General features: G+C 41.8%; 2 protein-coding genes across 5 annotated transcripts; both read left to right on the forward strand.

Annotated features, from left to right (window-relative positions):
* The first annotated feature begins 3,251 nt into the window (after positions 1-3,251).
* On the forward strand, positions 3,252-8,422 carry ints5 (integrator complex subunit 5). The gene is given in 5 exon segments (XM_063875758.1): positions 3,252-3,548; positions 4,199-4,451; positions 4,944-5,304; positions 5,307-6,919; positions 7,258-8,422. Coding segments are annotated over 5 exon segments (3,030 nt in total). The 5' UTR covers positions 3,252-3,453; the 3' UTR covers positions 7,966-8,422.
* A 981-nt stretch (positions 8,423-9,403) lies between these two features.
* ganabb (glucosidase II alpha subunit b) lies at positions 9,404-22,560 on the forward strand. Of its 4 annotated transcripts, none has more exons than XM_063876191.1 (25): positions 9,404-9,434; positions 10,207-10,308; positions 10,968-11,076; positions 11,826-11,953; positions 12,630-12,809; positions 12,969-13,034; positions 14,479-14,539; positions 14,655-14,733; positions 15,002-15,098; positions 15,214-15,394; positions 15,517-15,670; positions 15,946-16,181; positions 16,557-16,683; positions 16,844-16,923; positions 17,088-17,228; positions 17,616-17,712; positions 17,899-18,000; positions 18,621-18,864; positions 19,103-19,167; positions 19,419-19,495; positions 19,693-19,767; positions 19,865-19,978; positions 20,064-20,170; positions 20,322-20,422; positions 21,018-22,560. In XM_063876191.1, the coding sequence occupies exons 1-25, from the start codon at positions 9,415-9,417 to the stop codon at positions 21,125-21,127; spliced, it is 2,853 nt and encodes a 950-aa protein (XP_063732261.1). In that variant the 5' UTR covers positions 9,404-9,414; the 3' UTR covers positions 21,128-22,560. The 4 variants fall into 4 exon arrangements, with proteins under 4 accessions (XP_063732261.1, XP_063732262.1, XP_063732263.1 ...); XM_063876192.1 differs by having other exon boundaries at positions 14,482-14,539; XM_063876193.1 differs by lacking the exon at positions 12,969-13,034.
* Positions 22,561-23,031: the final 471 nt, after the last annotated feature.

Consider the following 23,031-nt stretch of genomic DNA (forward strand, 5'->3'; position numbering starts at 1 on the left):
GGGGGTTTCTTAAATGGGCAGTTACCCCATAATGACAGGGTGGACAGCAATTTCAGGGACACATGCAAAATGTTCAATATGATTATGAAAATAGAATATACATGATCAAAATGACTCGTTTTATCAAATAACTTGTTGTGGACAATACAACTATATCATTCTCATTTAACCACTTATTACACACACTGTAGTTAGCAGAGCAGTGTGTGGGACATGCCAAAATCACATACATCCAATGAAAAAAATGTTATAAAATAAAGGAAACACATTTCAAGAGACTTATCATTGTACTGATATGTGTGTAAATGTTTGCCCATTTATAATAAGACCTCAGAGTTTCATTATTCTGCTACATTTTCATGATGACTGAGTGATTCTGATGAGGACACCAAAGGCACTTCATAATGGTATTGACTCAGTTGCTACTACATAATATCAGTAATAAATAACTAGATTTGTATTATTGGAGAATGTTTATTTCCCGTTGCCAGTACCAGTGGTGGGAAGTAACTAAGAACAAGTACTTAAGTACAATTTTAAGATACTTTTACTTTGAGTATTTCCATGTTATGCTACTTTGTACTTCTACTTATGATACAGTAAATGGTGTACTTTTACTCCACTACACTTATTTGTACCTGTATTTACCTTACAGATTTGGATAATGATGTGAAATTTAAACAACACTTAAATCAGACTTAAACTATACCTGGAGTAAAATTCACAAGCTACCCTGCTTTATACAAAGTCATTCAAATGAGCTGCACCTTTACCAGCTTTGATGAACACAATAATGCATCAATAATCATAATCAAAACATATATTTGGCCAAAATGGACCAATTTGCATAATAAATTATTTTACTTTTAAGAATATTTGGACGCTAATACTTTTCTACTTTTACTTGAGTAACATTTTGAATGCATGAATTTTACTTCTAACAGAGTATTCCTACACTCTAGTACAAGATTTGAGTACTGCTGGCCATTACTGAACATGTCAGCGTGAGACGAGCATTTCAGGTTCACGTTTACCTCTATCTCAATGCTGGGAAAAGTTCCAAAGTTGACTTAAGGTAGCATCAGGAAGGTCTGGTGTAATTTGATTGGGATGTGATAAAAATCCAAGGATATATGGTGGTCAAATTCGAACTTGTTATGTTCGTTTGGATGCTATTTCCGAGGTTGTTATGAAAAAGTTTGGCATCTTATGTAACTTGTTAATAAAACTCAGACCCTGCCCTCAACCGATTTGCCTCTCTTTTCATCATCTCTGCCACAACAGTATAGCATCTTTCCGATGAGACATACAATGCTTTACAATAAATAATAGTGACAGACTGGATGTAAAACATGGACAGAATGTCCTAGTTAATAAAAATAATCATGTATTTCCATTTTTCAAAAGGGAAATACATTTAGAAATATTAAATTATGTGTAGATGTTAATAATAATACAAAATCCTTAACGATACTAAATATGATCATAAAACATTTTTATTTCCATATTTGCAAAATGCATACAGTATCAGGAAACTCTACAGCAGGAAATCTCTTACACACATGTCTCTCAAGGTCTCCATTCTCTTGTAATATCTCTCTTATTGTACATTTACAATATTGCATTTTTTGTTCAATCGTGCTCTTATAAATGCTATTTTAAAGATGATGTATATCTTGTAGTGATGTTTGTGAAGATGATGAAGAAGTCTCCGGAGACAGCAGCTTGTATATAATAAGGTCGGTACTTACAACATAGTATCATACACCAACACGGGCAATACGAGGTTCCCAGAGCCAATTGTGGAAGTCCCCCCGAACTGTCTTGTGCATGCAATTTATAGGAGAAAATGTGTGAGCGTGACCAAAGTGTGTGTGCTCACAGGAGGTATCCAATGACAATCTGATTGCCCACCATATGGCCCCTGAACGACATCTTCTCTGCACTCTCCATGACCTCAGAGAGTAACTAACTGTATGTATGAACAGATTTAATATACCACAAAGACTATTGTTACAAATAAAAAAAGGTAGTATATTTACACAAAATGTAAGAAAGTGAGAACAGTGAAATAAAAACATGTGAAACCTTATTGGTCATAAACCTTTTTCGATTTTTAAAAATCAATTTCAAGCAGTTGACTATTTGAAAAGTGCTACAGTTTACACCAGTATTGGGAAAGTTACTTCCAAAATGTAATACAGTACATATTACTTATTACTGTCTTTTTAAGGTAATGAGTTATATTACATTATTACTGTCTCTGAAGTGTAATGCACTTTTGCGTTACTTTGAGTTACTTTCACTAAAATAACCGCAAAAGTATGGCTTTAAAGGCTAAAATGTAGTTAATTGCAGCTCATTAATTAAAGCCATCTATCTTGCAGTAGGCCTACATTCTGAAAATTAGGAAAAGAGCAATACATTAAACGTATATGCTCCGTTTAAGTGGGCAAAATAATATGTGATACCGGTAACATTATGTCTCTGTTTGTTATGAATAACATGTTAGTGGAGCCTCTGCACGGTCCTGAATTCGCTGTATATGAACGAGTCTCTATGGCAGCGTTAGCTCACCTTGTCAATGGTGTGTTAACGGTGATTTGGCTGACAAGCTTTCTAAAAGCCGGCGATTCCACAGAGGACAGAGGCTGCAGATCTTCAACACTCTGCCACGAGTCTCTTAACTTCTCGGGGTTCAAGCAGCAGCCCGAGAGAGAAAGTTACCTTCTGTTGCTTTGGCCTGCGCGCACTCGTGTGTTTTTCTTTTCTTTTATCCGAGCCTGCAGCTCTGCATTGTGAGCCTGCAGCTCTGCATTGTGAGCCTGCAGCTCTGCATTGTGAGCCTGCAGCTCTGCATTGTGAGCCTGCAGCTCTCCATTGCGAGCAAGCAGCTCTCAATGGCGAATCTGTTCCTGCAGCACTCTAAACCAATAGTTAACAGGCTTACTGAGTTACTATTCTACCGGCACAATTATTTCTCTGGTGTCCGAATGTCTCGCGATGTTTGTGAATTCTTAGAAACAAAACAAATGTGTTGTAACTGCATTATTGAGAATTGTAACGGGTATTATATTACCCAAATTTCAGAAGTAATGCGTTATATTACTGCGTTACAGCAAAAAGTAATACATTACTGTAACTCCATTACTTTTGTAACGCGTTACACCTAAAACGGGTCTACACAAACTTATAAATAGTATAATAAATAGGAAATAAATAGTCACTTGCTCAATAACTAAAAACAAACTACCACTAGATGTCGCCAGTGACGTAAACTGTCAGTGTCAGTTTACGTTTTTCTAGCAACGAAGAAGTCCCAACTTCCGGCTTCGGTGCGCCTTTACCAGTATTTTTGTCCTGAAATTGTACAGAGAAAACAACTAAAATCGGTCACTATCTTTTCCCCTACAAGCCCCTGCTGCCGAGTGGAAGATTTGATGTGACACTTTGATGTTAAAAGATCAAACTATGTCTGTAGTGTTGGACGGCAGTCCGCTGAAAGCGATGCAGAGCTCACACACTCACACCCCGCAGACTGCCCTGAGGTGAGTGTCTCACAACAAATACTCTCTCTAAACACCCTTAAGTTTATTCTGTATTTAACTTAACTCTATGAAGTCTCAAGGGTCAGACTATAACATGCTGCTACACTTTTCTATAATGGCAGCAAATGTTAAAAGTTACTGTGGTAACAAAAGAGGTCAGGGTTACATTCAGTCATTTTCAGTCATCTTCTCTATTAAAGGTTCAAAGAAGACTTAAAAACATGGCAAATTGTCAGATCCCAAAATTTTGTTATACAGTTCTGAGCAACACACAAAAATACCTATAAAAATAACTGCTAGTGTAGAGTAGTATCCATCAAATGTTTTTATTATTTTATACACGATTGAAATGGAATATAGTTTAGGGCTCCATTGCAATTAAGGGTTATCTCAAGTGGTAAATAGATTGATCAGTTCCCTGCAAAAACGCATTTGCTTATGTAGCATCAATTTGAATTATGGTATTTGACAAGTAGGATTTAGCATGGTTGGTCATTTTCTTGTAAGTATGTATAATAGGGGTTTATAGCTCATCTGAAAGGACCTTCCCTTCTCACACACAAACAGACACAGTCTTTTTGTCATTTTACTGTGGATAGTAAACGTCACATATTTCCCATAATTTCATCATGTCCTCTTCCCTCCTATAGCGCCCAGGAACTATCCCAGGAGATTAAGTCCTTCATCAGTGGCTTCGACAGCGTTCAGGGTCGGAAGCTCAATGTCCGGGAACATGCCCGCTGTGCTGTGCGCCTGCTGCGCTCCGTCCCGGCCTGTCGAGGGGCGGTGTTGGAGCATCTGAGGGGTGTGTACGATGAGCACGTCTCTGCCTTTCTGCACAACCTGGAGACAGAAAGCGACGCCAGCTCCGGGGTCAGCTCCAACCTGGAGGACATCATACAGGTGTGATGACACAAGGACACTCATAGAATGTTTTATTAAGCTATTTTGAAAATTAGGAAAAGTCATTTTTTGACATTTCAGGGCATTTTCATTAACTCCATGTGTAGTACATTTCATAGGTCGATCCGTTATTCATTTAGCAGACATTTGCTTAATACATGTCTAATTACTAAATAAATCATAATTTGACACCAAAAATGTATTTGTAAAGGAGTTTTATAGGTTTAAAATGTAATAATTGGTCAAGAAAATATTTTTGTTCTTACATAGCAGCAATCTGCTATAAAGAAATAACAAACAGTGGAATGCCTAAAATTAACAATCTGAATCCAGTATTTAAAAAACCTTCTAAAAGACCTTTTTGCATTGTTCCCCTAAGTGTCCTATTTTAAAATGGCATGAGTTACAGAACCTCTGCAATCTCCCTAGCTATTTTTTTGTCTGGCCAAAATGTCCCTGAAAAAGTGCTTAATATTTTCTGTTTGTCTGCAGGAGGTTCATGGCGTGCTGTCAGAGTTCATCCGTCTCAACCCGCGGGCCTGGGCCCCTCTGGTGTCCGCCTGGGCTGTTGACTTGTTGGGCCAGCTGAGCAGCAAGCATGCAGGCCGCAGAGTGGCCCCACACTCCTCCAGCCTCAACGAGTTGCTCCAGCTCTGGATGTCCTGTGCTGCCACCCGCTCCCTCATGGAGGCTTACTCCCAGTGTCTGGCTGCCATGCTGGCCTGGTGCCCTGACGCCTGTGTGGATGCTCTGTTGGACACCTCGGTTCAGCACTCCCCACATTTTGACTGGGTGGTTGCTCACATCGGTTCTGCTTTCCCAGGTACTATCATCAGCCGAGTCTTGGCATGTGGCTCAAGGACTTCTGCTCTCACGGTGCTAAGGACACAGGGCTGATGGCGATGGGAGTGGATAAAGGCAGCAGAGTCCCAAAGATTGGCTCAGTGGTGGGAATCCTTGGACACCTCGCAGTGCACCACTCAGACAGCATCCGGAAGGAGCTGCTCAGGATGTTTCAGGAAAGTTTGTGTCCATCAAGCCCTTTATCTCCCACTTCATCCTCAACCTCCTGGGAGAGTTCCCCTCAGCTTCGTCGTGCTGCAGTACCCTTTCTGCTACAACTGGCTGCAATGTCCCCCAACCTCTTTGGTGCGGTGTCAGCAGAGCTGGTGGAGCTGCTGCGCCCTCCTGTCCTCGTTCAGCTGCAGGCCGTGCTGCAGGGCATCCCCAGAGAGGAGCTGGATAACATGCTGGGGCTGGCAGTCCATCTTATTAGCCAGAGCCCATCAGGTGGGTCCCGTGTCCTCCGTTTTCTGGCAGACACAGCAACGCCAGCGTCCGTTATCATCTCCGGCCCAACACCCTCCCCTCATGAAGGCGTCAGAGAAGGTTGCGATCGCCTCCTCCAGATGCTGCTTTTGCATCTCCACAAACTGGTCTTCAACCGCTCAGAGGGAGCTGAAGTCAACCCCCATCGCTCTGCCTCCTCTCAGCCCCAGAGGGTCATCCCCTTCTTGGCGGAGCTGCAGTCTCACGTAGGGGAGCTCTGTGCTGAGACACTGCGCCTGGAAAGGAAGCGTCACCTCTGGCTGCACCAGTTGCTGTGCCTGCTGTCGGTGTATGGTGGTCCCAGCGTGGCTACTGAGGCCCTCTGCCAGCTCCTCACACAGGCTCACAACCCGGAAGAGCTGGCCCTGGCCTGGCAGCTCCACACAACGCTCTCCTCGTGCATTGCAGGACTCATTCCTGCTGCTGTAACTCGCTGTGTGGCCCAGATCCACACACACACTCTGGGGACCCGGCAGCTGACGCAGCTGTTACTAAACATGGCCGCAGCCATCCAGAGTCAAGATGAGGAGAGAAGAGGAGCTTCAGGTGTTCAGTCCTCCATGGCCATCCAGGTGGGCTCAGCGGTCTCAGGACACCTCCATGATTTTGGCCCGCTACTGCTCCATGGTGACCCAAATGTATCTCACGCTGTAGTGCGCCTCCTGTCCTGCAGCCCGCTCCCTCGCGCCTCGTCCCCTGCACACCTGCTCCTGCTCTGTCGTGCTGCAGTCACTCATTTCTTTCTGGCGCTGCGGAGAAGAGGAGAAGGAGGGAAGCTGGGGAGAGACGGGGGACAGGCGTGCGAGGAGGTGAACTGCTCAGTCCTGCTGCTGTCCCGTTTTGCAGCATATTCTTCGCTCACTCTCAAAGCACTGCTCCAGCAGCTTGTTGAGGGGGCGCTACATAAAGGCAACGCGGGACTGTTTGGAGGGCAGATCGCCGACATGTCTGGTGCCCCTCTGCCTTCCAAGTCTGTGTCTCCTGACATCGGAGCCTCTCTGCTGGATATCAACTGTCGCTTCGGCACTACCGTCAACTTTTCTGGTAGCGTGTGGTCTGTGTTTCATGCCGGGGTGATTGGCAAGGGGCTGAAGGTCCGCACTGAGGCACAGCTTACTGACCCATCGGGGGTCATGCAGGTGAGTTACACAATTTGAGATGATGGTGATTTAATACAGCTTTAATAGCAGCCAATGCTACATACAGATTAGGGAAGCACTTCTCGATTTAGTTAGTTAGGAATGCTAATTTTGGCCTTTTTCTTTCATTCAATTTGAACATGAAACTACATTTTAACTTAAATATTTGACAGGAAATAACATCTTAAAATTTCATAGGGTGGAGGAAAATCTATATGATGGCTCATTTAATTGTGAATATTGAACAAGCAAAGATACAGAAATGTATGAAATAGCATTTTGCACAAGACCCAACATTACATTCGAAGTCATTTAAATTGATTTACTTCTCTCTAAAGAACGTCCAGACTCTGCTGGCTGTCGTAGTCCAGTGTTGCAGCTCCTCTGGTCTCAACGGCTCCAGACTACCCTCTGACCCCGACGAGCCACTGCCCATCAATGCCGAAGCAGCCAAGGTAGTTGCAGTGACGATGGTCGAAAACGTCTGTCCAGATGTGGCCAACGGTGAGCTGTCCTGGCCCCCGGAAGAGCATGCTCGCACCACTGTGGAGCGAGACATCCACATCCGGCGATGCTTTGAAGCCCATCCGGTGCTCTTCCCCCTGTTGCAGGTGGTGGCTGCTGGACGCCCAGCTCTCTGCTACTGCTCAGCTGTGCTCAGAGGCCTCCTCGCAACTCTGCTGGCACACTGGGAGGCATCCCGCGAGTTGTTGTCCACAGACTCCCCGTGGCACCTCCAGGCCTCCTGCCTCCTGGTGTCTTGCATGGGTGAGGGCCAGCTCCTGCCCCCTGTGCTGGCAAACGTCCATGAAACCTTCCCTCACCTCACTCCCTTCGAGTTGAGGCTGCTGCTCCTGGCAGTTTGGGAGTATGTGAGAGGAAATGGGCCCATGCCTCAAAAGTTTGTCTTCAACTCGGAGAAGGGGCTTTTCTGCAGGGATTTCTCACGGGACGGCGACGTGGCAAGATATGTGGCACCGATTCATAGTGTCCTGCATAAAAACATTGACAGATTGGGACATCTGTGCTGGCGATTCCAGCTTTAAGGAGTAGTGGGGAGCAAACTGTGTAGAGTAGACAGGATGCTGTGTTATATTGCTTCAAAAGTGGACTGCAAATTTGCTTTCACTGTACTTAAGTTTAAAGTATAGATGTGTACATGTGTTTTTATGTGTGAGTGTGTGCCTTTTTGTACCATATTTTTTAGACTTCATAGGTTTCTTACTAGTTGTTTCTGTGACGAATACAAGGGTACATGGGAAATGGCACACACATGTTATGTTAGCACAGAAATATTCCCCACAAAAGACAGACTTAATGTCTCATTTTGTTTGAAAATACAACCGTACTCTGCTAAATCATTTAAAGGTTAGTTTTGTACATTTTTTTCAGGTGAGGCGTTCTAAAATTGTGGTTACAAACATGCCTTGCAACTCTTGTTAGATGCCCAAAGCCGTTGTTTCAACCACTTAACAAAATAAATAATTTGGTCTTGTTTTTGAATGTGTCTTGAATTGAATATCCTTCTTAATGGTAACATTTTTTATCACGAGTGTCTTGGTGAGGAACATAGATTTTACACTCGTAAGTGTAAAATCTCTGAGCCAGTGGCTTCCAACGTTATGATTGTGATGGCCTGAAAGTAAGCAACAAATGCCAGGAAGGTGGTTTTAACTTATAATTAATAAAATAATTGAAGTTTTTATTTTACATAATTTCTAAAGGGAAACAACTGTGGGTAGCAGATTTGTTTTGTGGTATTTTATACAGCAGCATCATCTAGCTATTTTTTGTTGTTGTAAACAACAGAACAGGTTTGAACAAACGCCTGTACATCATTTAAGTATAAGTATAATGTAAGTTATATGTAAACTATTCTACAGAATTAAACACACAAAAAAGGGCTTTTCTAAGGTAAAGACTTTGCAAAGCTAAGAAAGCGTTGTTAAAATAATGACTAAGTATTTTAAAATGAGAACTTTTCTGAAAAAAATAACTGTATTTTTTTTTCCCACAATAATTAGGTATCTCAAAAACGAGAACCTAACTAATAAGCGTCTCATATTCATTATTTCAAGTCAAGACACTCATATTCTGAGATAAATCAGTAATCGAGAAAACGACAAATTATAAAGTACGACCTCGACTAGATTTTTTATGCCTGAGAGGGATCTGCAAATTTGTTGGAGATGTCTGAACAAATAATAAATGTGTGCACTTCACTGACTGACTGCAGCTTGGGCTGACGTGTCCGTGTTTGAGAGGATGAAAATGCAAATCAAGTTCACGTTACATCCTCCTTTATCAGGAACAACATAAAAAGATAACCAAATGATTGATTGATATCAAAATCCATAAGGTAAATGTTATAAAATACTATTAAAAAAAATAATTCTTATGAGTTTAAAGAAAGAAATCAAAAAATATGAGTTCTATTTTTTTTTACACATTTTTACGGACTGATATGGGCGGAGCTTAGCGGAAGCATATCCAAGATGGCCACCTTCACTGAAAGGTAAGACAAAGCAGGTCCGCTTTTTCTTACATTAATAATGTGTGTCATATATAATCATCTAGCGGGAGGCCAGGACATTACTACTGTGGTTAAACACTTGGTGGATCTGTAAGCTAATGTACAGGTTGAGGGTTTAATGGCTGCCAGTTTAAATCACTCTGGAATAGTCTCTAACCCCTTCAATTGAATTAACTGACAGTGCCGCTGTTAGCACGGTTAGCAAGATAATCCTGATCCTAAGAGGTAATTAACAGCCACACTGACTTCTAACAACCATGTGGTACACCGTCTCTTAAACACTGGTATGTCACCGTTGTCGTTTGAGCAAATAGGGCCTTTTTTAAAAGATTTATTTGGTTTCTAAAATCCGATTGAATGCTAGCTAACTGTAGCCCACATTAGCGGATACGCTAGCTAATATTGTTTCATCATTTCAAGCACAAAACGTCACCCGGTTTGACAGGAGCAGTGAGCGCTGGAAATAAGTCTTAACATGCAGGCTCAGGGAAATCGGGATTTTAGATTTCACATTTTACAATATGCACACTGAAGCAGGATGAGGAAACCCTTTTGATATTTTCACTGGACACATTTGACCAGTTTACAGAGATCAAAGTCCAAATGTGTGTGTAGTTTGTATAACCCTAACCCATGCTGTAATTTGGCAGGGGTCATTTTTGGTAATAATCTGGGTATTGTTCAACAAATGTGAGTTAATGATACAGTGAGGTGACCATAAAGTTTACGTTGTCGTCTTGATTTTTCTTCCCAGGATGGCGCCTGTCTTGGTGCTGTGGTTGGCCGTGTTCCTCAGTGGGACGTGGGCTGTGGACAAGGGTAACTTCAAGACCTGTGACCAGAGTTCCTTCTGCAAGTGAGTGCAAGATAGAAAAATAATACATTTACAAAGCAGTGTGAAGGAAGCTAAACATGGCTAAATGTCAGATAAGAATGGAAATGTGTATGATACATTGTTCCTATAAAATAAAATCTATTAATGTGCTACAAAGTAATTACATTTACACATGCCAAGTTTAGGGTAAATCGGGGCTGTCAGGTAGAACTACAAATAAATGAATATATATTTTTAAGTAAGTCCTCTAGAATAATATAAATGCTACTATAAAATCAGTATGCTCTTCCAAGCAGCTCTTCTGTTATGTACATAGGAAACACCGAAGAGGATGTACAAGGAAAAGATAAATATCTGGCAAAGATTCAGCTAATAGCAAGTTAAAAAGATATAACAAGAAAATTGAATGAACAGAGCCTCAAGGGATAGAACAATGGTTCAAGATTGTCCAGGATGTCTATTCAAAGGAAAGCTGACAAAAATTGTAAGCAATTCTGTTTCCAAGAACTCAGAAAAATGCCATCATTAACATAAAACGTGATGCCAACAAGTAACTGAACTGCAAAGTAAGGGAATAACTGGGAATGCCCCTCAAACATTTGACTTGCCTTAAGTTTGTGTTAATAGAAAAAAGCAGACAGTTACTGATTGTCACTCTTTTTATTACATTTTAAAAACAGGCGTCAGCGAGCATTGAAGCCTGGTGAGTCTCCCTATCGAGCCCTGCTGGAGACCATGGAGCTGACCAACACCAGACTCACGCTGCAGCTCATCAATGACAACAACAAGGTAAATAACACATGTACAGAAGCAGATCACAATGGAGGGAAATATGGCAGCCAGAAGGGTTAAGGCAACTTGATCAAGTCTGTTAGATATACTTTAAATCACAAGTGTAAATGTAATTATTATTAAACTGTTAGCAAGTGATAAAAATAATATGGCCTTATATTAATGCCAGTTCCCATATCAGGTCATCTGAATGATATAATGAAGGCAAGTCAGCACTTTTCCCTTCTATCAAAGTCATAACATGGCAAACTTAGAGTAATGCCAAATGAAAACTGTCCCTTGGCTGAACCCGTTGTGCGACCTGCATTTTATTAGATTATAATGACATTCCTCGGTACTCTCCTTTTGCTTCTCCTTCCTTTTCCTCTGACCCCATTGCTTTTTTTTCTCACACGCTCTCTCTTTGCGTCTGCCAGCAGTGGCTCAGTCAGTAGGGGCTTGGACTGGGAACCGTAGGGTCGCCGGTTCAAGTCCCCAACAGACTTGAAATATGGAAAGTGGACTGCTACTTGGAGAGGTCCCAGTTCACCTCCTAGGCCCTGCTGTGGTGCCCTTGAGCAAGGCACCGGACACCTCCAATCCCCCCCTCCCCATTGCTCCCCGGGCGCTGCGCGATAGCTGCCCACTGCTCCTAGTACTAGGATGGGTTAAATGCAGAGGACTAATTTCACTGTGTGTGCTCTGCTGTGTGCATGTATGTGACTAATAAAGAGGGTTTCATCCTCCGATTCTATCTATTCTATCAGGTGCGTCTGCTGCTCGAGCTCTATCGTCTCCAGGGAAACATGACGAGGGTGAAGATTAACGAGCTGAAGCCGCTGAAGCCTCGCTATGAGGTCCCAGACGTGCTCATCAGGGAGCCGCCTACTGAGCCGTGAGTCCTCCCAGGGTGTTACCAACTGTGCGCGGTGGGGGGGTGGAGGTTGTGATAGTAGTGTCAATTTGATTAATTTAGTCCTTTTAAACAGATTTGTCTTATCCCCTCCATTTGGATTTGAAATCTTCTCACATTCTTTAGGGTTAACAGATTTACAATATTGAAAAAGAGTAAGTTAATATAGGGCATAGAGAATATTTTAGGAAACAAAAACATCTTGTTTTCTTCTGTAAGTTGAGGCATGTTTCCACGGTAAATAACTTGATTGAGAATCTACCAGTGAAATAAAAGAGCATAACTAGAGAGAAGCCAGCCTTCCAGATAATTGCCTTCTGGCTTTATCTCTCACAATCTCATTTAAAATGTTCAACGTCTAAGTTTAGTTTTGCAAAAAAAAGAAACCTACTAAATGTATATTGAGTAAATAGATGGACAGTGGAGACCTAAAGTTAAATCTTTTCCCCATTAAAATGTTTTTTCAGGAGGGGAGAAGAGCTTTTCCTTATCCAAAGCAAGGTGTGAAATGACAAAGGGTGTTGTATGCTGAAGAGATTGTGAAGCTCATTGAAGCTGATTTATTATTGTCACATACCGGGCTATCGTAATAAAATTCAGTAGAATTTTTTTCTTAAACTTCACCTCCTATCTCTCCCTCTTTCTCTCTCTGCCTCAGCCTGTCACTCCTGTCTCAGGATGAGAACGGGGTGGTGCTGTCCCTGGGGGCGGAGTCTCAGAGAGTCATCCTCAGCGCCCGACCTTTCCGATTGGACATCATGGAAGGGCGAGACGTGGTGATGTCGCTGAACTCACGCGGCCTGTTGGCCTTTGAGCACCTGAGGATGCGCAAGGACACGTGAGAAACCACGCATGCACACACAAATGTCCAAATGGCAACCTTCTTTTAATCCACGTCCTCACTCAGTGGATGATTTAGATTTTTGTTCCCATGAAATGGTTTGTTTTTTGAGTATTGTCTCTGACTGGTTGTTCTGTCTTCTCCCTATCATCCTAGTTTCTCCTATAAAGTAACTAGCACAGTGGCTAGCGTGTGGGATAATATCAAGAGAGTATTCTCTAGGTAAAGACCGTTAAGATTTGTAAGTGTGTATCTTGTTCCTTGTGCTAATGCTGCCAATAGTGACAAAGATCCTAGGGACTCCCATCACACCAAGTAAAGTGTTTACCCTCCAATAAATGTGTCTGAGAGTGAGAGAGGGATGTGGGTGCGTGTGTGCATGTTGGTGTTTAATTTGATCCATAATTAAGGGGTCAATCCAGCCCCTGTTATCATAAAAGGATCATTTGAACTAATAATAAGTAATTGCCACTCAGGGTGTAGGTGTTTCGTCTCATTTCATGAAACAAAGAAAAATCATCCTGGGGAAAAAAACCACATTCACCTGAATGATGTAGGGTCTGCTGTGATTTCCTGTCTTGTCAGATTAACCTAAATGTCTATGTAGCGTCACTGTAGAAGATCTAACAATGCAACTGCATGACTGACTGTGTGTCTTGGGCAGTTCTGTGGACTTATACTGTAGTTTTCCCGCTTGCTTAGCTCATGGTGAGAGCTTACTGCGATGGATAAAATAATAAGATAGTTGCAGCAGGAGTTGACCAGTTTAAAACACACAAAAGATGTTTTCTCTTTACAAACACGCATACAATACCCAACCAGATAATAAGTGTTGTATTTTATAGTGCTGCAGCCCACTCCCCAGACCTAACAGCAACATCTCTCTTTGTGGTTTTACTTCAGTTTGCATAAAGCTCCTAAAATTGGGACATTCTCAGTTTTATATTTTGCTTCCTTAGAGCCCTGAACCCATACTCTTATTATTGTTGAGAAAGTGCTTTTGTAGGCCCCATCATTATGTTGTTTTTGTGGTTTATTAAGACGGTCCTGCATCGACGTATGCTGTGTGGTTGCAGTTTAAGACGGATGAATAGTGTTAAAGATTGAAACAATATCAAGTCAAGTTTAAACAATCCTCGAACAAAACCCTGAAATAAGAGATGCATCAGATATTCATTTGATAAAATAATTTGACATAATGAATACATCGATATTCATCAATAAAATACATTTAGGCAACTCTGCCTCCTGCTTGGACTGCAGATCACGCACCCCCACAGCTGTGTGACTGACACATTTCTAACAGAAGATGCAATGCTATGGCTTTGATCCCACCATGGTACCTGGGAGACCCACTGGGTACCAGGTGGTGCATGCAGCAGCCTCTAGAGGTCCTGTCCAATAATGCCGAGCTTAAATTAGCCACAAGGTAGGGAGCTGCTCAGTCCCCTTCGTCATTAAAGCTGGAGTCAGTCTTAACCCTGTAGAGTTTTTGTTAGTTGTCGTTGTAGATTCATGGGGCATTTACCAACCTCCCTGTTTGTATGTTTTCCTTTTTGGTTATGTTTGATTATACTCCCATATGTTTTCAATCATGTCATGATAGACTCTACCAAAGTGACACATCTTTCTTTTTCCCATCATCACCCCTCACTCCATTATTTAGCAGTCAGGCAGACCCAGAGGCTGAAAAGAAAGAGGAGGCTGAACCAGAAACCCAGCCCGAGGTACTACAACCTAAAATAACTAAAATACAAATCTTCCCTTCTTCCAGTCTTTATTTGAACATGTCTGTCTATTCCCTTGTGATTAATCTTACTGTTGTCCCTGTCTGCCTGCCAGGCAGCAAAAGAAGAAGAGAAAGATGAAGCAGGGATGTGGGAGGAGACTTTTAAATCACACACAGACAGCAAACCTAATGGTATGTTGTACTTGTATTTCAGTTTGTAAGTAAAAGTGACAATTGGTTTATTTCTTTATCTCCCTTAACCCCAAGCAGTTTCAGGTTGTTGTTATTTTTTGCTGTTGGCTTTGTTTTTGTTTTTTCACTACAATATACCTCTATGCTAACTGCACATCATGCCTAGAAGTAGAAATGCAAAAATGTCTGTGGTGCAAGTCTTTTGTGTTATGATATTTTTAAGGATAACTCTCTTCTCAACTGATAATCGGTTGCTCGCGCCTCACAGGTCCTTCTGCTGTTAGTTTGGACTTCTCGTTGCCGGGTGTGGAGCACGTCTACGGCATCCCAGAACATGCAGACACTCTCAGACTCAAAACAACAGAGTGAGTGTCAACAACAAGTCATGTTTCACCAAAAAAAATAAAATGGATGAGATACCGGGTTGCATCACTGCTGCATTAGATTAATTAGATATTGAGTGTTTATTTTTTGTTTCAGAAATGGAGATCCATACCGCCTCTATAACCTGGACGTGTTCCAGTACGAGCTGTATAACCCCATGGCCCTTTACGGCGCTGTCCCCGTCATGTTGGCCCACAACGCCCAGCGGACCACCGGCATCTTCTGGCTCAATGCCGCTGAGACCTGGGTAGATATCAGCTCCAACACAGCTGGAAAGGTACATCCCTTATTTTTTTTTCCTTTGTTTTTGGGACTAGTTTTGCAACAAAAAAAGACTAAAACACAGTTGTTGGGGTCTGTTGCACCAGAGCGTCACTTACTCATTTTCTTTCTTTTCAGACTGTGTTTGGAAAAATGCTGGATTATGTTCAAGGCTCCAGTGAGACTCCACAGACGGACGTGCGTTGGATCTCTGAAAGCGGCATCATCGATGTCTTCATTATGCTTGGGCCAACACCTAAAGATATCTTCTCTCAGTATGCCTCCCTCACAGGTAGGAAGATGGACGAAAAAAGACTTAATGAACTATAAGTATTTCCCACGATTCAATTAGCTGGGCGATATGAATTATACCAAATTGCACAATATTTCTGACTTGATGCCTCTATGTTGCAGCTGTTGGTGTTATAATGCAAGACTTTTATATTACAACACCAAAATCTTACGCTCTCGTCACATATCAATATATTATTGATATTTTGCACAGCGCAACATTTTTGCCTGTCCTCCTCAGTCTTCACTTTTCTTCCTCCTCCTGTTGTCCTTCAGGCACCCAGGCCTTCCCCCCCCTGGCTGCTGTGGGTTACCACCAGTGCCGCTGGAACTACAACGATCAGGAGGATGTGGCTGCAGTTGATGCAGGCTTTGATGAACACGACATCCCATATGACTACATCTGGCTCGACATTGAGCACACTGATGGCAAGCGCTACTTCACCTGGGATCCACACAAGTTTGCAACTCCAAAGGAGATGCTGCAGGGTCTCATGGACAAGAAACGCAAGGTAATTACGACCAATAATCAGGTACCAGGAGACAGATCCTACCAGGAGCTGGAGTTTGGGACCCTTTATTATCGAGAACTTTTCACTTCTTGTTAATTCAGTCATGCTACAAAAATCGGTGTTAATTTGTTAATCTTGTTGAACAAAACCTTTAAGTATTGTAAACATTTTATGAAAAAGAGTCTGGAGAACCAGGGCGATGCTTACTTCCGAGTTCACTTGCAGGGACACACTCTGCTGGAAACATGTGATTTTGTTTTTTAATGCATTTTATAGACAGATACCCATTTACCTGACATCTCAGGAAAGTAAATTCCCTTCAGGACTTGCATGCACACTTTCCACTCAGTCTTCTGTTATTGTGTATTTTTATAGATGGTGGCCATCGTGGACCCTCATATCAAAGTAGACTGCAACTACAAGATCCATAATGAAATCCGCTCCCGGAGTTTCTATATCAAGAATAAAGATGGCGGGGACTACGAGGGCTGGTGCTGGCCTGGTAAGAAACTGATAATGCAGAGAATGTATTTATGATCACGCTTTCTGAACAGGATCTTTACTGAGAGACATTTAGAGTGATGTGTATCTCAATGTGCAGAGATCATTACAACATATATTTCACTCGCATTCCTTTTGTGTGCTCGGATGATATTCTATAGGTAGTGCCGGCTATCCAGACTTCACCCGTACAGACATGAGGGACTGGTGGGCCAGCATGTTCGCCTACGATCAGTACGAGGTGAGTCCGGACCACAGGTCTTGTTTTTTCTTGGTCCTTCACGCTGAATTTTTAGAGAAAGGATTTTTGCATTTGCAGGTTCTGTTCCCAGATTTGTCGACTCTGTTCGTAAATTAAAAATGATACTTTTCCCATAATATCCACCATCTCTTTCCTCTCCCCAGGGTTCCATGGAGAACCTGTACACATGGAACGACATGAACGAGCCGTCAGTCTTTAACGGACCGGAGGTGACCATGCACAAGGACGCAATGCACGGAGCCTGGGAGCACCGCGACGTGCACAACCTTTATGGCTTCTATGTGGTGAGGGCACACAACCTGTCTTATGGCTGAATCCTTTTTCTAATTATTTCCTAGCATTTCATCTTTTTTATTTTCAGTCTGGTTGGGTTTTCATGCATGAATGTAACTATTGTTGCATAGGCCACTGAAGATCATTTTTGAGAAAATCCAATTTGGGTCAAAGCAGGTAGAACACTTCTGAACCACAGAGACCACAGTGCTAAACAGAAATCTGTGTTTTAGCAATAAAAAATACCTGAAGCCATTACACTTTGGCAGCTTTGGACTGGTAAAAATATATCATTACACTTCTCCTTGATGTTCTGCTGATTGTCCTTTTAAGAGAACAAAATATGCTCTTAAAAGGGTAAAAATACCCCCTCTGACTATCCTGTGTCCAACCTGCAGCACATGGCCACAGCGGAGGGTTTGATCCAGAGGTCAGGAGGAGTCGAGAGGCCGTTTGTTCTGACCAGAGCCTTCTTTGCTGGCTCACAGCGCTACGGTAAGCACTGTACTGCTCTAACTAGTGTTTAGGATCCATTCTGCTAAGCTGCATATTGCCTACGCACCTTACTTTATTTTAGTTCAGGCGTCACTCAGAATAAATTCTACCTTATCTTATCTACACACCTTGGTGTCAGGCTGTTTTAGCACAGGGCCCTGAGTGCTGGTGTGTTTGTGTCTGTAGGTGCTGTGTGGACCGGAGATAATGCAGCTGAGTGGGAGCATCTGAAGATCTCGATCCCCATGTGTCTGAGCCTGGGCCTGGTCGGAATCTCCTTCTGTGGTGGTGAGTGTATCGAGCTTCACAGTCAGCTGTTTCCCACATAGTGTGTCCGTTTGGTTTCATCAGACCTGTAGTGTATTTGCACATTTACGTCTGTCCATACTGTATATATCTAAACTATAGTAAGACAGTTTTGATATCTGTGATATACTGTACTTTATATCATTTATCTTGATATTTATTCCTATATGTATTTTAATATACTCTGCACTGAACTGCTTTTTGCCTTTCTGGTAAGATGGTACTTTTGCAATGACAATACATCAATTTGAAACCCCACTGTGAAGCAGGATTGTGATATAATTCTGGAAATAGCTGTTAGTTTGTTGTCATGGAAATGTGCACTGATAGATGCAAGAGGCGTTACCATGTTGAGAGCGTAGTTATATTTAGCAGTGATGCTCGGTGTGTGTTTGAATGTCAGGTTCATGATTTGATCAGGTGTTTGTCACTGCACTTCGGTGAAATAAGCTTGCATTTAGTTTAAGAAAAACTAAATGTCTCTCCCTTCTGTTAAGCTCTAGATGTAGAAGATCTCAGGAGGTTGTTGTCTGCCTCTTTATTTATATCCGGCTCTGAATAGTCCACCTCCAGCACTAACACTGACCCCACCTGTCCCGTAGCTGACGTTGGTGGTTTCTTCAAGTCCCCGAACACTGAGCTGCTGGTGCGTTGGTACCAGACGGGAGCGTACCAGCCTTTCTTCAGGGCCCACGCCCACCTGGACACCCCCCGCCGTGAGCCCTGGCTGTTTGGTCCAGAAAACACGGCGCTAATCCGTGAAGCAGTGCGCCAGCGTTACACCCTGCTGCCCTACTGGTACCTGCAGTTCTACAACGCACACCGCACCGGAGAGCCCATCATGAGGTGAGGACAGGGCAGGGAAAAATAGTTTCTGTCATTTTGTCACCTTATCCTGTCGCCATGAGTTACAAAACCATCTCCAATCAATGTGCATTATTTGCTCAATACAGAGAAATGGACATTAAAAACACAATGTGCATTATAACTGTAAATGATAACACAATTCTCAGAAAAAGAACAATGTTTGGCCTTATGATGTGGGGATAACAATATTGTGAAATAATGTGACTCCCTGTTTCAGACCTCTGTGGGTGGAGTATCCTCAGGATCCGGCCACTTTCGCTCTGGAAGACGAGTTCTTAATCGGTGAGACAAAAACGCAACAAAAAAAAAAGTGTTCTTGTTGAAAGTGAGACTATTTATCATTATAGGTCAAAACAACAAATGTGTTTCATGGTCAGTGTCCTATCAATGGATTGATTAATTTTAAATGCACATCAATAACCGTGCTGTTGTTACTGTTGTGACATAATGATAGATATTGTGCGTGAATTGCTTTTAACTCTGGGAACAGCTGACGTAAGAAAAGACAAACCTTAAATTGTTGATTGTTACAGGGAGAGACCTGTTGGTGCATCCAGTTACTGAAGAGGGAGCCAGGGGAGTCACTGCGTACCTGCCTGGCAAAGACGAGGTGAGAGGAAGAAGCACAGCCTGTTTGCCTCAGATCTAACAACACTGTTGGCAAACAGAAAGTCAAGGCTAAAAACAAGTTTGGTTAACTCATAGTAACTGTCTCTATGTGGAGTCTTCTGGAGGAATTTGGTGTGTATTATTTAAATCACTGCAGATTCTTGGTGTTGTACAAACTCTGAACTTTGTGTCCCTCAGCTTTGGTTTGACGTCCACACCTTCCAGAAGCACAACGGAGCCCAGAGCCTTTACATCCCGGTCACCATGAGTTCTGTACGATACTCCATTTTTTCATCTTCAGGCATTATATAGTTGTTTATTTTCCTTCTTTCCTCTTGTGGTAATATGATTCTTTCTGCTTTCTTCTCAGATCCCTGTGTTCCAGCGTGGCGGCTCCATTATTCCCAGGAAGATTCGAGTTCGCAGGTCCTCTTCCTGCATGACGCACGACCCCTACACTCTATATGTGGCCCTTAACCCGCAGGTAACTCAATTGTCAAAACTGTCATCCACCGCTTTTTTGAAAGGTTGCATTGTCATTTCTGACATTTTGACCTTCTCCCTGACAGAGAACTGCAGAGGGTGAGCTCTACATAGACGACGGCCACACCTTCAACTATGAAAAGGAGTTCATCCACAGGAGGCTGTCCTTTGCCAGCAACCTGCTCTCTTCTGTGTGAGTCATAGTATTCTCTGTTTCGGTTCAGTTGGAAAAAGGCTTCTCTCTAAGCTAAAAGGCTCTAAAACATATATGATTTGTATTGTAGGTGTTTCTTTATAATGATTATATACTAAGGGAATGTAACGTGTCTTTGTTTTGTCCACAGTAACCTGGCTCCAGATGCCCAGTTCTCCACCCGCTCCTGGATTGAACGCATCGTCATACTGGGAGCCAGTAAGCCCAGCAAGGTCATCCTGAAGACTGATGGTGAGTGGAGAAGCAGCGTTTCTGTCTGGACTAATCTTATTGAATGTATTTTAGCTGGTTTGAAGTGTAACAGTTTTAAGTTGCCTTTTTTAAAATAATAATTGATAATTTAAGAAATTGTTAATAAAGGTGGCTGAATATTTGTTTTGTTTTTATGATTCATTTTTCAGGAATATCTTCCTATTTTTTGGGGCAAATTTAGGTCGACTAAAATTCTGCAAGTCTTATTCAAATGAAGTATTTTTCAAACTATTTAAATTGATGAACTGTTGACATTTTTGTCTGTTTTACTTAAACATTTTAGTCAATCTGATCCAAACAATCACCTTGTTTCTTATTTCCAAGCCCTTGTGTTGTCATTTAAAGTAAAGAAAGATTTTGGTAAAGTTAAAGTAGTTTTTAAACCGTCTTAGTTATGGAAACAAAGGGATGTCATTACCACAGTTTTCCTCAACCTAATTAACACAATTATAGACTTGAGTTTCTTCAAGGTCGTTGAGTTCTCATTTTGCACCCTCAGGATTTAAAAGAATGTTCCTCCTGTGAGATTATTCTTCCCAAAAGTATTTAATCTAACACTCTTTCTGTTTTGCAGATGGTCAGGAGAGCCAGGTAGAGTTTGACTTTGACGCCTCCATGTCGGTGTTGACGGTCCGCAAGCCCGGCATGAACGCCGGGGCAGACTGGAGCCTGATGCTTCAGTAACCATGGAGAGGAGAGGGGGAGCTGGAGGATGAAAATGACCGAATGGAGAGTGAGCGAGAGAGAAGCGCTGATGCCCATGACTAACTACAGCAATACAACAGGATAGCCATCATGAAAAATAAAGGACACACACACATACAAAGCATGATACACACACACACACACACACACACACAAACCCATGTAGACCTGTCAGTTGAGCTGAGCCACGTAACGTCGCTGCCATGTCCCTCTTGTGTTCAGTCGCACTGTAATACCTAACAACAACAAGAGGAGGTTACTTCTAGATAGATAATCATGTGTCACATTTTTGAAATAGATAACAAATTGAGAAAAATAATGTCATTGTAATGAATCCATTTGGTTAAGAAAGAAAAACCTCAAGGCACTCTTTTTTTTTTTTTCTTTTTCTTTAACCGTCTACGTTGTTGTCCATCCACTCAGAAGAAAGACCAATGTGTGGGATTTAAAATGAAGGTCAAAGCACACATGCCCCACCTGCTGTTGATTTCCTCTTATCTGTTTCTGACATAATGCTCTTTGAAATTCATTCCATCCCTCTTTAAAGCCAAGCACTTCATTCAGCTCAGACCTCGACCTTCTTTACTCGTGCCACATTTCATAGATTTTGGGAAGGGCTTGCCAACAATCAGCTGTCCGGCCTCACATTTAACTTTCATTCTGCTGAACTGAATAATGCCACAAAATGGAAAGACGTAATCCTCTTTCTAAGCAATGCTGCAAGTTCATTCTTGTGGCCTAAGAGATAAATGTATGTGCATGGAAATAATTCATTAAAGTCGTTTCAGTACGGAAGGGCTCGGGTCGTTCAGCTGGTGCACAGAGATGGGATTTTCAGGCGTTTTTTTTTTTAACAAACTTGGCAGTGGGAATCGCTTCAGGGGACTGAACCACTGATGTTTGCGGATGATGCTGTTGACATGCTTTCCTTTTTTTTTTTTAAATTGAATTCATTTCCCAGCTTTGTTTACTAGATCTTTTTTTCTTTTTAATGCATTTATGTGTGATTGTTTAGATTTTTCATGTTTAACTACTTGTCGGGACCATGCGGGAACTCCAGTGCTTCATTTGGATCAATGTGCTAAATCTATTCCTAAAGATGTTTCAGGATGTTCATTTAAAGCCTTTTGATGTCCTGACCGCACACTGGAGAGTTATTAATATTCAAATAATGTTCTGGAGACTCTGGATTGTTTCCCGTCTAGTCACATCATTGGACCTTTTAGGGGTTTTGTTGTTTGAGTTTGTCTCCTTGATTGATTTTATGATCATAAATGTACATGTTGCTGCAATTTTGTTGGTGATGGCTTGAATTGGAGGAAATGGAAGTGAAGGAACTGACTTTCAAAGTTGTCAGATGTACCCTAAAAGATGAGACCAAGTGAAAATAAAGTTGACCAAATGTAAAAGAACTCAACTTTTATTCTTTCCTACTTATGTTGTTTGTTGTGGTTTGTTCCATATTTTTTAAAAGGTATTACTTCAGAGATTTTGGTTGGAGTTTGTCCTTATACAAAAAATGTCATCTTTTATTTTAAAGATAAGTGTATACATTCCTATGATGAAAAACAACTGAACAAATGAACATTTATGTAGGTAGGAATACTTGCTAATAAAATGGCAAGTTGAGTAAATGGTAAGAATATATAGTTGTGTAACTGTAATATGTGAAATAAAAATAATATCAAATGAACAAAAAAGTACTTTATTACGATCTCCTACATTCACGGGGGTCAACACTGGTCGGTTGTTTAATAGGCATAAATATTGAGTTCAAAACTGTTTATATCATCAAAGTGTATTTGTTGAGAATATTATTTTAATGGTAGTTTATTCTAAGCAGTAAATGTTTTGCTATGAATGTAATGAGTATGTTTTCTGTA

The sequence above is a fragment of the Eleginops maclovinus genome, chromosome 23 (genome assembly GCF_036324505.1).
Source record: "Eleginops maclovinus isolate JMC-PN-2008 ecotype Puerto Natales chromosome 23, JC_Emac_rtc_rv5, whole genome shotgun sequence".
Taxonomy (NCBI): Eukaryota; Metazoa; Chordata; class Actinopteri; order Perciformes; family Eleginopidae; genus Eleginops; species Eleginops maclovinus.

What these genes read in the sequence shown, in the direction of transcription:
- ganabb (XM_063876191.1), top strand. Translation starts at nt 9,415, where the DNA reads ATGGCCACCTTCACTGAAAG. An exon ending in GACCAGAGTTCCTTCTGCAA is followed by an intron (nt 10,309 to 10,967) that starts GTGAGTGCAAGA and finishes TTTTAAAAACAG; the next exon opens with GCGTCAGCGAGCATTGAAGC. An exon ending in CTCAGACTCAAAACAACAGA is followed by an intron (nt 15,099 to 15,213) that starts GTGAGTGTCAAC and finishes TTTTTGTTTCAG; the next exon opens with AAATGGAGATCCATACCGCC.